This window comes from Microtus ochrogaster, chromosome 18, assembly GCF_000317375.1.
Source record: "Microtus ochrogaster isolate Prairie Vole_2 chromosome 18, MicOch1.0, whole genome shotgun sequence".
Classification (NCBI taxonomy): Eukaryota; Metazoa; Chordata; class Mammalia; order Rodentia; family Cricetidae; genus Microtus; species Microtus ochrogaster.
This window is the reverse complement of record NC_022020.1, coordinates 31,682,688-31,698,313: the sequence shown is the minus strand read 5'-3', so window position 1 is coordinate 31,698,313 and position 15,626 is coordinate 31,682,688. Positions and strand designations below refer to the sequence as shown.

General features: G+C 43.9%; 1 protein-coding gene across 2 annotated transcripts in view; it reads left to right on the top strand.

Annotated features, from left to right (window-relative positions):
• Nucleotides 1-15,626, top strand: part of Jakmip2 (janus kinase and microtubule interacting protein 2) — a 72,971-nt gene that overhangs the window by 8,159 nt on the left and 49,186 nt on the right. For both annotated transcript variants that reach the window (XM_013349550.2, XM_013349549.2), the window contains exon 3: nucleotides 7,991-8,266. In XM_013349550.2, the coding sequence (XP_013205004.1) occupies nucleotides 8,138-8,266 (129 nt within the window). In that variant the 5' untranslated portion in view covers nucleotides 7,991-8,137. The remainder of the gene's footprint in view (nucleotides 1-7,990; nucleotides 8,267-15,626) is intronic.

Below are 15,626 nucleotides of genomic sequence, written 5' to 3'. Positions count from 1 at the left end.
TGTGGTGTGTGTGTGTGTGTGGTGTGTAGGTGAATAGCTGGGGGTCAGAGGACAATCTGTGAGGGTCAGTCCTCTGCATGTACCATGTGGTTGCGGCCTGGGGATCAAATTCAGGTTGTCAGATTTTTTCCAGCTAAGCCGTTTCTCTGACCTTCCTATTTTTTTTAAATATCCACATTATTTTGTAGTTTATTACTATATTATATCACAACACAAACAAAATGTTATTACTCCATGGAGTGTGGAAAATTAAATGGAGCTTTCATAACAGGACTATGGACACCCATCTATGAATGCTCTAAGCTATTTTATTCAAATGTATGTGCTTTTACCTAAGAAGTATTACATTAGTCATTATGAAAATTTGCATTGAAATTATTCTGCCGTTTTGTAGAACAACTGACATACTTGGGCCACTTTCTATTTATATGTTTCTGTTTTTGTTTCTGTTTGGCACTTCACAAAGGTGTCTTCTCGACAGGTTTTCTTTTCCTAAATCCAAGGTCCTTGGGAGCTGTTACCAAGGAAACAGCTGGATAAGTTATGTATATTTCACTTATACCTAAAATAGAAAAGCATGCTCTGGGTTATAAATATAATTCTATAAACCTTCCTCCAGTAATCTCTGTGCTTCTCTGCTCACCCCATCTTGTCGTTAGAGCAGGGCACATGTACAGCAATGCCTGCCTCAGGCAGAGGCTCCGAGCTTATGTGTTCCTTGCTCTGTCTCACCTTAATCACTTCCTGCTGAGACTAGGTGGCGGGGCGGGGGAGGGGGGTGTCCTTGTGTCCAGGAGTTGATATTTGTCGCTCACCACAGCTTTAAGGCACTCTGTCTGAATCTAGAGAGAGAATGAAGTAAAAATACTTGTCACGTGGAAACTTACCTTTCCCCATGAGACTCAGCCCATCCCTGCGAAGCCTGTTTAAGTCCAGACAAAGGAATATGATGCAAGGTGCAGCCTGTGCTGAGGACTGGAAGCAAGCCTGGGGCTGTGATGGGCAGTCACAGCTGAGACCCCTCGGTGAATGAATGCACTTGGTGGCACACCCAAGTATTTCCAGCACTGAGAAGGCAGAGGTGGGAGGACAGAGTTTGAGGCCAGCCTCAGCTGTATGACAAAAGCCGGTCTCAGAAAACCCAAATAAGTCAAGAAACTAACAAATATAGGCTGAGATACATAAAACACCTTTTGCTTTATTCTTTAATTAACCTCTGCACCTTTGCCTAAACTCTAAATAGCTATTCAATTCTTACAAAGTAGTAGCAGTTTCCCACAATAAATCTTAGTCTAGCTATCTGTAGAATTGATACCTTGTGCTCCTCATTCTTGGCATTTTCTATGGGTAGAGACCAAAGCTTAGTAAATTGTGTTTTGTGGTATATGTTGCAGACAAGTACTTTGTGTTCAAAGGCAAGCAAGATGCTGTTTTATTCTTCAATGACAGTAACTGCTTACTGAAGAGCAATTGTAGTGTAAATGGGGCTGAGGATGTAGCTCGGTGGTAGAGAGCTTGCCTAGTGTGGTAAGGCCCTGCATTCGATTATCTAACGCTGTAAAAGCACAAAACAGAAAAAAACTATTAGTTACATAACCATGGACATGGTCACATTCTTCCAACTCCTTGACTGACCTGGACCCCCATGTCATTCTTCAGTGACAGGATCCTAAGGGGGATGATAACTAGAAGGAATGAGAAAATAAAGAAGAAGATGGGAAAGTTTGGGATGAGAAAGTCTTAAACAGATGATGCCTCCTGCAAGCAAGTTTACTTAAGAAAAATACAGTATCTTATGCACATTTTTCAGGGGAAAATGGGACAGAATCAGCAGAAAGCTGCCACACATGTGGATGAAGTCAGCAGGAAGCTAACAAAGCAATGTTGCACAAAGGGAATGCATGGGATCTCAGGAGCATCACAGTGACTGATGGAGCAACTGATGACCACAGTCCATTAGGGTAGGAAGAGTTGGGGGGTGGTCTCAGGATCTGAAGTCTCAGTTCCCCCAAGGTCCTGGTCCCACAGGCAGCGACTGGCTGTCAAATCTGTTTTCAGTTGTAGAGATGAAGTCATATTCCTTCTCTGCATCCCAAGGTCTCAGGGAAAGCCTAAGATTGAACCACCTGTCTACAAGCCCTGAAGCCCATTCTGTCCTTCATTTTCATAGAATTATTATGAAAATTCAATTTCACTGGGTCCTTTTTGATATCTGAACCCCTGCAGTAACAACAGGTGCTTTTTGCTCTCCACTCCCCGTGGTGGTATTTTGTTTCTGCTCTAACAAATAAAGCTTGCCTGAAGATCAGAGGGTGGAGCTAACCACGAGTTAATCATAGTAGTCAGGCAGGAGGTGGCACTTGCTTTTAATCCCAGCACTTGGGAAGTGGAAACCAGAGAGCAGAAGTTCAAGGTCACATTGGGCTACTTGAGATGTAACCAGTCTAAAAGAGAAACAGAACTCCCACCTTTGATCCCTGCACTTGGGATCTCAAATCTTTAATCCCAGGACTAGGGAGGTGGAGACAGGAAGTGATGTGACTGAATGCAGACAGAAATGCAAGACAGACGAAGTCAGGGGCTCAGCCTCTTTTCAGGACTGAGGATTTCATAGAGATAAGAACTGTAGTGACTGGCTGCTCTGCTTCTCGATTCGTTCAGCTTCGTTCCGCTTTCTCCCTCTAATATCTGACTCTGGGTTTTTATTATGAAGGCCAATTAGAGTTCAAGCTACAAGTCCCTGACAACATCTCCAAGCTCATCTTTTGATGCTTGATTGGTTGCTCATGAAGCTCTTGAAGGGTTTTTCTCTGCACCATCTTCCACAGTCCTTTTTATCTGGAGAATCTGATATTCAGTGCTTTCGTCTAGATGGTTCCATCCCATTCTAATGATAAGCCGGAGGACTTTCTTTTGCTTGTCTATCTCACCTTCTCTAAGTGATCTCTTCTGGCCTACCTGAATATGTGCTATGCTTCTCATCCATTTGTCTGAGCAAATGCTGCAGTTATTAAGCCGCTAGCTCCCTTCAAACCCCTCAGGAAGGGCAGGCATCGTTTCTTTCTTAGTACGCCTATGTCCTGTACCAGGTGCCTCATTTATTACTTGTAAATTAACGAGTACATAACGAATGTGTGACAGTTGCTACAAAACATAGCTTCAAAGTGAAAGCCAGAGATTCAGGCTTAAAAGGGGTGAAGGAGAGTGACAAGAAGTGACATCTGATCTGGTTTTAAAGGATAAAGCTGAAGGGAATTCACTGGGGAGTTCAGGGAAGAAAGGTGAGCTCAAGCAAAGAACTACACGACCAAATTCAAAAGTCTGGGGTAGATGGATGTCACCTGCTTAGGCCTTCACCTCCTACCAGACACTGCTTCCTCTGAGCATCCCTGGAAACCCCCCTTAGAGAGAATAGATGCTTCTTACATGCATGCTAAGAGCTCTTTATATCCCTACCCTGTATTAATGTGATTCTAAAATGAAATTTTGACAGGCATCTAGAAAACAAACAAATAAAAAATACCAAGAATGCTAAATTTGAGTTGTATTGATGGCATTAAACTTTAACTAATTTTTAAGATCTGCTATTTTTATGTGAAAAGAGAGCAATTTGTTGAGAGACTAGAGTTTAAAAAACAAACATCCAAGCTCAACAGCTTGCCATCCTGAAGGTGCATAATCACCACTCTACTGACTATCAACACCTACCACAGGTGTGGTGGATTGGAGAGCTGCCTTCTCCCTCTCCAGACACACAACACCAATCCCTCCATATAGGGAAAGTAGATCTCCAGAGTTAAAATGCTTTAAGCAGAAGCCCTTTATATTATATTTTTGTGCCTAACTCATGAGCACACAATGGAACACGTCTGCATTTGGGGGGCCATAGCATGCCTCTCCTGGCTGGTGGGTATAATGTACTCAAGGGTAATTCAGACATTTTAAATAGTGACAGCATCTCACTCAAAAGCATCAACTTTGGGAAGAAGAGAGGCTCAGATAAGCTTTCAAAGCTTCCTCGGGATGGACATTTTCCAATCTCAATTATGCAGAACTCCTGGAGCATTCAGCTCCACACATGCGAACTCGAGCTATTTCATATTACACTGCTTTCACATCATAACTCAGCGGCCGCGGCCTTAGTGGAAAGCTTCAGGTTAATTATGACTTTATTCAGCTTCTAGCTGGAGGCAGAAGCAGCCACAAAGCCAAAGACCCCTGGGAATACTTATCCTGTCAGTGACAGCCTCGCTCCCCTGCAAGCGTAAGCATGAATTTCTGTGCTCTTTTTCCAGGGTCTCTGTGTCTTCCCTGTCCCCTCTTTTTAAAACAAAGGAGAGATAAATGTGTTGGTTCTGCACTTTATGTTTCAGCTGGTGGTTAGCAGAATGTTATGTCCTTGAAGAACTGTAAATATGATAATAAGGGCAATACTGGCTAATGTTTCCATCACACACTTCAATGTACTTCCTCTTTGAAAGAACCCAGTATGGCAAGCACACAATAGTCCCAACTTTGCAGCAGGAGTGTAGAAACTTAGAGATTTATTTGCTCAAGAATATAAAGTAATGGAATGTAATTAATAGCAGTTTTTTCTGATTGCAAATTCCAGGGTCCTGACTACCTCCTACCATTCCATTTCATTAAGCACCAGATGTACTTGTATCCTGTGCCTTCTCTGTAGCCTGCTGGCAGCTAGATCTGGATCCTGCTCTCTCTAATAAAGTGTTACTGTGTCCAAAAAGGTTCAGAGACTGACAGATGTGCATTTGACTGTAGGCTCTGCCATTTTACAACTGAACAACATTTTCCTAGTTAACTGACCTCTCTTATTCTAAGCCTAAAACATAATGAATAAATGCCAGGAAGGGTTTGATTGGGTAGCTCAGCAAAACTCGTACAGTACAGAGCCAGGCCCTTAGGGCGAGGCAGTATAATGGGGCTTGGCTCTCACACCAGCTGTTTTAGAAAGCATTCATGCCTTCTTAATCGGCCCCGGGTTGCTCCTGGGCTTTGACCATTCACCATTCATTGCTTCTGAGAGTGCATTTTGTCTCTGTAGATGTAAGTCCCACCATAAAAGCTAGATGCCACCACTGGTTAGGAGTGACGTGGATACTTCGTAACATCTTTTAAAAACCAGCCTCAGTAAATGTAGACTATACATTCTCCAAATAACATTTCATCAATGCTGGAGAACTTCATAAAATGTATTCTGTTTGTACACCCCCGACTCCTATCAGATCCATTCCCATCTCCATCTCCACTCAAAATTGTGTTCTCATATTTTTTAACCTATTAAACCACTTTGTGTTGCCTATATACTCACGGTGCTGTGGCCACCCTCTGAAGCATTGCTCATCTACCAGGTCCTAGGCCCTTAAAGAAAACTAAATTTTCCTCTCCTAACAGTGATCAATTTTCTATAGCTGCTCAGCTAGCAGTGGGACTTTGTTCCCCACCCCACTTCTCTCCTTGCTTGGATTTTGTCAGTCATGAGCTTGTGCAGGTCTCTATGTGCTGTCATTGTAGTCATGAAACAAACAGGATCAAAGATAACCTGGGGAAGGGAGGGTTTATTTGGCTTGCAATTCTAAATCACTGTTGATTACTGAAGGAAGTCAGGACAAAAACTCAAATATGGCAGAATCCTGGAAGAAGGAACTGATACAGAAGCCATGAGGGGAGCTGCTTGCTGGCTTGTTCTTCATGGCTTCCTCAGCCTGCTTTCCTATAGAGCCCAGTACTACCAGCCCAGGGGTGAACCCACACACAATGGGCTGGGTCCTCACCCAGTAATCACTAGTTGAGAGAATACCTTACAAGCTTGCTATACAGCCCCATCTTATGGAGACATTTTCTCCACTAAGGTTCCCACCTCTCTGATGACTTTAGCTTGTGTCAAGTTGACATAAAACTATCCAACACTACATAAAATTACCTTGTTATGTCCTGAATACATTGGTTGGAGTGGTACAGACGTCTCATTTTGGGCTGAGCACTCCACAGTTTCTTATTCTGCACTCCTGTACTAGTTGTGAGTCTTTATGTCAATCACCATCTCCTGAAAAAACAGCCTTCCCTGATGAGATCTGAGAGAGCCTCTCATCTCCTTGAATAGCAGCAGATAACTAGGAGTCACTTTAATATTATGCCCATTTAACGGAGCAATTGTAGTTGATTGTCTTCTGGGACCTATAACCGGTGTAGCCTCAGCTTCTTGGCTCTGATAACAAGGCCAGGGTGGAATGTGCCATATCATTCCATGATTTGTGTGTAGCCAAGTTTGCTCTCTCTTGCCTCGAGCTCATCCTCCCCTCATACCCCTGGCCCCTGGGGACACTCCAAAGGGCACAGCAGCAGTGTTTGTAAAGGGTGGCACCCATCCCAGGAGCTCAGGTCTTGGAGCCAAATACCAGGATCTGTAGAGAGCAGCAGCTGCTGGAGCACATGGCAGATCAGTCCAGGGCTCTCAGTTCTCATCAACAGTGTCTCAGCGCATCACCACCTAATCTCTGGAAGCAGGCATGAGAAGCTCTGGTCTCTTGTCCTCCTCATTGATGGTAACAGTTGGATGTGCATAGTTTTCTCTACTTTCTCCTTTTTCCCAATGCTGCATTTAAAGACCTGTAGATAAGACATACCACACCTCCTTTCTCTCCTCTTGTCAGGATTCTAGTTAGGCTTCCATTACCAAGATAAATTGAGCAAGGTCCTCTCCAGTGTCCATGTCTCCATTGTCTCCCCATTCTCTCACCAAAATACCAACATCCAAACCCTTCCCTGCTACATACTCACCAGTCAGGGACTTCGGCACTCCCTCCACTGCTTATTGGAAGATGAGTCCCACACTACCATGAGTCCGACCATTCCCAGTGTTAGTGTTTACTGGCCATTTTAGGGCCATACTTACTTAGAACTTATTCTTCTCTGGAATACTCTCTGTGACTTTTTGCTGTTGTATCACACACAGCATCTGCCATTTCCTTGACCCAGGATGCTTCACCTGTGTCAACATCTGTTAGCACCCATCCTCTCCTCATGGACCAGACCAAGGATGCTGTCTTCTGGCACGCTTCCTAATAATATGTAAGGAAGGTAGAAAGAAAAGTTCTTGTCTATTCTTTTTAAATACTTTGTGTTTATTTTATAAAAACAGTTATTAGAATTAGGTATGATGCCACACACCTTTAATACTAGCAGTAGCATTTGGGAGGCAGAAGCAGGCAGATCTCTGAATTTGCAGCCAGCCAGGTCTACGAAGCAAATTTCAGGCCATCCAGGGATACAGAGTGAGACCTTGTATCAAAGAAAAACATAAAGCAATCAAAACACTTACCAGGGAGGTAAGACAGATAATAATGCTAATGATGAATGGAGGTAGGTGTGGATCAGGTAGATAGATGATAGATAGATAGTAGATAGATGGAGGTTAGGTAGATAGGTGATAGGTAGCAGGTAAATGGGGAGTTAACTTATTTTTCTGTCATAGAACTCTGACTTAAAAAAGAAACATATTGTACTAGCAAAGCATTTTAAAGTAACTATAGCAATATTAACTGAGTGAGTGATTCAATCCAGGAATCCACTTAGTTATTCCCCACTGTTCAAGTCTTAACTATTGAATAATATGTAGTATTTTCTTATTTTCAAGGAATGAGTACTAGGTCATCTCCATATGTGTGCCTTTCTTTAAGGACTTTCATGCCGGAACTGTCATTGAGTGACATGGAGAAAGACAGAATGATGGGTTGGTGTTCCCACGAACGGCACCAGGCAATGTGAAATGTTTTAGGTAACGGGTCCTAAGCAGATGTCAATGTAATTGGAAGTGTCACTGTGAGTTAGATACAAAATATAGCATAGAGGAGGTTCTGGAGGCTGGAGGGCCTCAGGAGATGGCATTTTCAGCCACTCTGGCTGGGAATGGATAGACCGGCACAAACCCATTTCTCACCAAAGAGTTACTCTGGTCTCTGTCTCTCTCTAGGGCTTCTGGGGCAATGACTGAGAAGACCTTAACAAGGAACACCACGCAGTAGCTGCTGCATCATCTCACTCCGGGAAATGAAAGAGTAACATGGCAGTGCCTGTTTGAGAGGACTAAAACCCCAAAGACTCCGTTCAGAAAGGAACAATGTCCAAGAAGGGGCGAAATAAGGGCGAGAAGCCCGAGGCACTCATTGTTGCCCTTCAAGCTGCCAACGAAGACCTCAGGACCAAACTCACAGACATCCAGATAGAACTGCACCAAGAGAAGTCCAAGGTAAGTAGGGGCTGCTTGGGGTCATGGCTCCAGCCAGCCCTGGCTGTCTTCATGTGCATCAAACTCAGCAATTCCTTAGAATCATGGGCTTTGATGCCTGCAGCCCAGAGAGAACCATAACAATATAAAATTGCATCATTTAGGGAACTATTATTATAAGAACATTCTTGATCACAGAGTGACAAATGTCTTATTTCAGTGTTTCAGCATTCTCTTCTATCACTGTAGAAAATTTAATTTTACCACAAACCTATTTTACCCCATTTCAAAGAAAATAATAAATAGGCTCAGAATCAGTTGGAGGCTATTTCTTCCCATGTCAACTAAGTTTGGCCATTTTTAGTAAACTCCAATGTGAAGTTTATGAAGGACAGATCTTTATCCCCATGAACAAAGGGAAGCACGTTCTAACTCTTAAAAGGCATTAATTTGTGAATCAGAAATTTGAGGCATTATTTTTTCTTCTTCTTGGAAACAGACTTGGGTGTGTCAGTGTATCTGGCTGTCATTTTGATGACTGATTCTTTTCTTGCACAACCATCTCCCACACATTACTCTGCAAGAGAATAACCTGGGAGAGCCCGGGGGAAATTGAGGTTCCTGAACCCACAAGTCAAGGATTTTGGTTAAGTAGGTGACGGAAAAAAAAAACAACATAGGAGATTCGGATAAGGGGGACTCCATCCTGAGGACTAGTTTTCACTGTAAGAGCTTTTCCAGGTCTTGCCACCGTCTGGTCCATTTAGTTTCATTTTCCCTGGGGCAAAGTAACGTCTGAAGGGAGCCAGGCTCCTTTTAGTAAATGACAAATGAGATTAAAGGAATGCTTAGGAGAGAGAGAAAAAAATAACCCACAAGATTCCAAAAGAGATCTCACCACTGCCAGTATGCCAGCATCCCACACATCTAAGCTTTTTTAAAATGGACACCTCTTGAGTTCGAATGCAGCTGCCTGTCTTCCAGCATCTGGGACAGCATCCACACGGGCAGCCATGTGTCATCCCACTTCCTCTGACTAGGCTCGGGCAGTAGGCTCTTAGACAAGAACGCATCTTCTCACCTCTCTCCTGCCTTTCTCCCCTCCTCCCCTCCGCTTACAGTGAGTGGCAACCTCAGAGCAGGCTGTGTACAGGGCAAAACCTGCGTGCAGTGGAGGGACAGCTGAGGGCAAACGAATCATAAAGCAATTTCATTATAGATAAATATGGTTGTGTTTTCAAAGAGCAGGCTCTGGGGGAGAGAATGATCAAAGCCAAGGTAGGAATTTACAGTCTTGGCTTAGCCCTGAGGCCCTTCTGATAAAATGACAATTCAACTACTGGGAGGGAATGAAGTAAAGCCTGAAAACCTTCGGGCTGGTGCGCCATTACTCATTTTCCCAGCAAATCACATAACGCTATTGGCATTTAAAGAATGCCCCGTGTAAAGCGAACAGAGTGCATTGTAAAGGCTTTGGTCGAGTTTATAAATAGCTAGCTATAAGTTGTCTGGTGCACACTATCTATCACACGCTACAACATGCCCACTACATCCCGGCTCAGACCCAGCTCTGACACTCAGCACCTGGCTGACCCTGAGCCGGTCTTTGCGTCCCTCTTTGCTTTCATGCCCTCGTCTGTCAAGGGGCACTGCAGAAGTACCTGCCCCAGAGGACTGTGAAAAGGAGGGAAGGCAGGTGGGAGGAGTCAGTTGGCATCAAGCTGGAAAGGGAGCTATGCCATTATCTCAGCCGACCCTCAGTTCCTCCTTCTCAGGTAGGCATTGTTCTTATTTCCATCTGTATGAAGAGAGTACCCACCTGGAGTGTAGGCGGTGCTCAAAACTGCTTACTAAAAGAACCTGCATGACTCTTCAAATGCTTTCCTGACATCTCTGTGCTGGCATTACTATTGTAGTATTTGGAAAAGAAAGCTCAGGCCTGAGTGAAGAAAGGCCTGCCTTTTCTTTGAACCAGCACTCTTGTTTTTGATCTTGCTTTTGTTTTTTTGTTTGTTTGTTTTGTTGTTGTTTGTTTGGTTGGTTGGTTTTTCGAGACAGGGTTTCTCTGTATAATAGTCCCAACTGCTTGGGAACTGAAACTCACTTTGTAAACTAGGCTGGCCTCAAACTCACAGAGATCCACCTGCCTCTGCCTCTTGAGAGCTGGAATTAAAGGCCTGTGCCACCATGACCCGGCTGAATCAGTACTCGTAAGCTACTAAGTAGATGACTATTTTCCTGTCTGTGGATACCATGTTCACTGTGGATTGCTATGAGACAAGATACTCACCCACTGGCTTCTCCAGGGAATGTGCCTTCCTTCAGAGCTGGAATACAGGGTTAATGAGCAGCATGGGTGAGGTGGTGAAAGGGATGAAGGGATGGAGCAGAGGACAGGGTTCTGAGGAACAGGCTGCAGGCAGCCTAGGCTTATGCCTAGCTTACGAATCTGTGACTTCAAATAGAAATAGAAGCAGTCAATGGACGCAGTCCCTCAGACTGCAAAGCGTGTGACACATGTCCCCTTGGTCCTCACAGGATGTTTGGGGCAAGGGCATCCTGTGGTTCCCATTTTGATTTTGCTGAGGGAAGAAAACGAGCTTCCTTGTGCTCAACTCACTCGCTTTCTGGTGGCAGCAAGTGAAGGCTCCAAAAGGGCAATTTTCTTCTGGGAAATAGAAGAGACCAAGAGAATGCCCGAACACCTAACCCCTGCCCATGCCCACCACCACCCCTGAAAAACCACTCCCAACCTTCCTCATCCTCCTTCCTCAGAGCTTCTGGTTTAAGGCTCAGATCTGGCGTGTGGTATTCTTTCCTTTCTGGACCTCTGCTGCTGTTTTCAGGATACTAGAGAAGAGGGAAGAGAGGGGAGAGAAAGAAAGGGAAGAGAGAAGGGGAGAGGCAATGGGAGGGGAGGGGGAAGAGGAAGGGAGAGCAGGGATTGCTCCCCCAGGTCTTCGTCTTCAAAGGTTTCCCATAACAGCTGCCTGCTTGCTTCTGTTTCCCCTCTGAACCCTTGTGTCTGAAAGTTCCTTGGCTCAGGTGATAATTCCCGCTGGTTGACGGAATTTACTCTCCAGCAACATGCAAAGCAGATAATCCGAGCCTCAGCTCCTGAGAGCTTGACCCCTCCCCCCCCCCCCCGAGATAACCCACAGCCCTTTTCTCACCCTGTGATTTTCAATCCTCGACTTCTAAGAGCGCATTAAAAACTCCTGTCACCGCCAAGCTTATCTTGGCACAATTTACACGAGCGTTTCCAAAGGCCAGACTAGAATTATGGACAGGAAGCACAGCGTGAGTTCTGAATAAAGCGGCCAGGACTCCTTTTCCTTATGTCCCACTGAAACCTTTAACACAAGGATTAGTTTTTCTTAGTGACCTCTTCTTCCCATAGAATCTCGAGGGCAGAAAGGATTTGAAAGTTTATCTTCACGGCCCCTTGTCCTTGCCTCCCCGCCACCCCCACTCTTTACGGCAGTGTGCATTCCCAGTGTGTTCCAAGTCAAGACCCTATGTCACCAACAACAGGGAACTCAGGGCATCCCCGGGAAACCCGGGTTTCTCTGGACATTCCTCTCTGTTTGGGAAACAGTTACTACAGTCTTAATGTGGTATTGCAATGTTAGTCATACATTATGGTCATTTGCATTTTTGTTGGTGGTGGCTTGATATAACACTGTATAATATATCACCATATGCAACAATATTTTCGAAATGAACGTGATAGTATCTACTGTTGCTTAGTCACTCTCTTTTGATACATATTGAGTCATCTTCACCACAACCAGATGAGAAAGAGGACATCATCCCAATATGCCAATGGGGAAAAAGGCCTACAGAAGGAAAGGAGTCTGCCGGAAGTTTGAGAGGAGTCAGGCCTGGGCTGTAGGCTGGACTTGGCTCTTGGCCACACCGGCCTAATTTATGAGCTCATGTAGAGATTGTTCCTTACTGTCTCCCCTGAAACTGTGCGGAAGCAAATACCAAAGGGCTGGCCTGGAGGCTGGATGTACTAATACATGCAGTGCCTATTTAGAACAGGGTCAATTGCAGTAAAATACACAGAATACTAGCACACTTATGACTGGGCTTAAGCTGTTGCTGCAAAACACCCTCACTATTCAAAATCATTTTCATTTACTAAATAATTTTCAACTTCTAAATATCTTCATGCTCGTATTTACATTTTTTACTCAGCAATAGCTCTTTTGTGTCCTCACACATCTCAAGAGTTGTATTAGGATATTTTAATCTTCTGCCTTAATGCCTAAGTCTGTATGAATGAGTCCAGAAAGAGACTACACCACACAACTGTTATGGCCTCTCACGTCCGTCCCCCAAATCACATCCTTTGGCTTCCCCTCAAAGTGAAACACTTTCCCCAAAGGAGTTTCAAGGGGAAACAAACAAGTCATGTCAAGAAATGCTGCAAATAGTGGCAGTTTCCATGGCAACTGGAACAAATGTGAACCGTTTCTTTGTTTTGTGAATTCCCCCGAGTGATTGGCACCATGACCAGCTTCTGTTTATGTTAGTTTTCTCCATGGGTTGGAATATATTCTCCACACAGCTGTATTTTCATAACCTAACTTCTTTCTTCTTTTAATCTCCCTTCCTTCCGACAAGCATGAAAGATTACTATTTAAAATCCGAGAGAAACAACACAATCCCAGACAGAATCACAAGGAGATGCTATGTTAAGCACCTCGAGAGAATCTGACATAAGTCATTTAGGGTGGAGTGTCTCCTGTCATATCTAATATTGCTCTCTATACCATAGTACTTTACAGTAAGTCATTTTCCCATGCATTTTAAACTGAGTCCCAGAAACATCTATTACAGGCATTTTTTTGAACACTTTTCTTAGCTGGCGATACAGAACAGAAACCCAGAACACCTTACCCTTTGTCCCTATTTATTATCATTTGTCACTGTCCTGCAAAGTGTTTCCCTTGTGGCCCTGTGGCCTCGTGGTGATGTCGCTCTTCCCAGTGCTACCACTTACTGCTAAGATGGAGGAGAACCAAGTTCCCACCACTCAAGTTAAAGACATATTTCTAATGTCTTCTATGCAAGCTAAACTCAATTTCTAAATTAGAAAAATAAAATCCCTTCCACTAAAAATAAATACATTATCTAGACAAGAAATCAACAAGCCTTCCTACAAAGTGGAAAACACTAAATATTTGAGGGTTCTGGGCCAGACAGTCTCTGAATGTGCTCGATCGCTATATCATGAAAGCAACCCTAAGTAATGGGCAAAAGGACAGGCACAGCTGTATTCCAACAGGTCTTTAATCACAAAGACAGACAGTTTGGCTTACAGGCTCTAGCTTCCTCACCTCCTTCCTGGAGGACATCATTTTCTCTTTACTCTAGAAAGATGAGAACGAGGTCTAGATTGTCGAGAACAGAGAGGCAGCCTGACAATGGGGATGCATGGCTGTAATCCCAGCATTTGGGAGGCAAAGGCAGGCAGAGCTCTGTAAGTTTGAGACCAACCTGGTCTACAGATTGAGTTCCAGCACAGACAGAGCTAACAAAAACAAACAAACAAACAAACAAACAAACAAACAAAAAGCACAGAAAAAAGAAACAGAGAAACACTGTCTTGAAATAAGAGAGAGAGGGTGAGTGAGTGAGTGAGAGACGGAGAAAGAGAGAGAAGCAGGCATTCTTATTCTTAGCTGTTAGAGGTTTTGTGATTTACTGTAGTGTCTTACAAGGGATGAGTGGATACAGAGTTACGCTGGTAACTCCCTAAGCCTATGTTTTCTAAACTGTGTTACAGGGCTTATTATTCATGACTCTGCTTATGGGGCTAGCTAGGAAACAATGGCATATGGCCTTTAATTGCACCTGTGCCTTCTTGCTCATTATTGTGCTGTGCCAGCAATCAGCGAATATACAGCGGGAGTCTCAAAGGAGTTACCACACGGGGGCAGAATAAGAAGGGGTGCAGCTGAGAGAGCAGCGTGCACACAACCTGTAACATGAAGGAAAATGCACTAAGGACCACCAGAGTGCACAGAGAAGACAAAGACAGTTGACCTGAGCTTAATCCTAGGTAATAAGGTCACATGACAGGAAAGGAGGGAAAGTAGCTGGGCCAGGAGGAATGTGAGATTCCCAGAGAGTCAAGGGAAGGGCCACCAGGGAAAAGCAAGTGTAGGCAGACAGGTACAAATATAAACCAGGAGCAGAAAATAGCATATTCTCTTGTATCTGGAGCAGGGGTGGGTGAGGGGAAGGAGGAAGGGAGTCCTCTAAGCCAACCTGCAAAGGGGCTTGATTGGCAAGGTTGAAGTATGGGGATTCCGTCCTCAGTGTGGAGGAGTCTCCAGGCTTAGGACAGATGTAGGAGTCCTGACAGGATGGGGGTAGCATAAAGGAAGTCAAATTTTCCAAATGAACCCCAAAGAACTCTGGAGCAACTCTAGAACCCCAAAGAACTCTGGAGCCAAAAGAAATGGATGGTGGACTCTGCGTGCCATATACGTGACCTTTGATAAATTTTCTTTCTTTCTTTCTTTCTTTTTTTTTTTTTGGCTTTTTGAGACAGGGTTTCTCTGTAGCTTTGGTGCCTGTCCTGGAACAAGCTCTTGTAGACCAGGCTGGTCTCGAACTCACAGAGATCTGCCTTCCTCTGCCTCCCGAGTGCTGGGATTAAAGGCGCGCACCACCACCGCCTGGCTGATAAATTTTCTTATGAATGAAATTTTAACAAGTGAAACGGATCTATTGCTTTCCCTAAAAAGTCTGTTTTACTTAATTCATACAAAATAGCATCGTTTCAGCATATAGCTATTTAAAAAGGACTAACAAGAAACTCTGTCTTGTGACAAATCTTCAAAATCTGGAGTGTATTTTGCGCATGGAGAAAATTTCAAGTTTATAATATTGCAAGTGTTCAGCACAGCCATTTGAACACAGCTCACAACTGCTTTACCAAGTCCTCTTGGGTTCTCCACCCTTGCAGGATAACCACTGTGAGATTAATTATGGTACCTTTAAAACAATAACATGTTCTCCAAACATTACTTCGTTTCGAATATACTGTTCTAGCTGGCGCTAGGTAAGTGGCTGAGGTAAGTGTGACCCCCAGGCTCTCTATACTGTAGTTATGACTACTTTAAAAGGGACTTTGACTCTTCAAACACTGCTAGGTTGAAAATCTCTCAAATTTTGGGAGAGGGGGAAACCACAATCAGAATATATTGTATGGGGGAAAAAGGCTATTTTCAGTAAAAATTAAAAATATATTGTTAAACCTTTCCAACTGGAGAAATGGTGGAGACTCTCTAGGGAATTAATCACTAGGTAATGCCCCTGGGGCTTCCAAATTCTCAAATTCTGTCTCTGTCTCTCTGTCTCT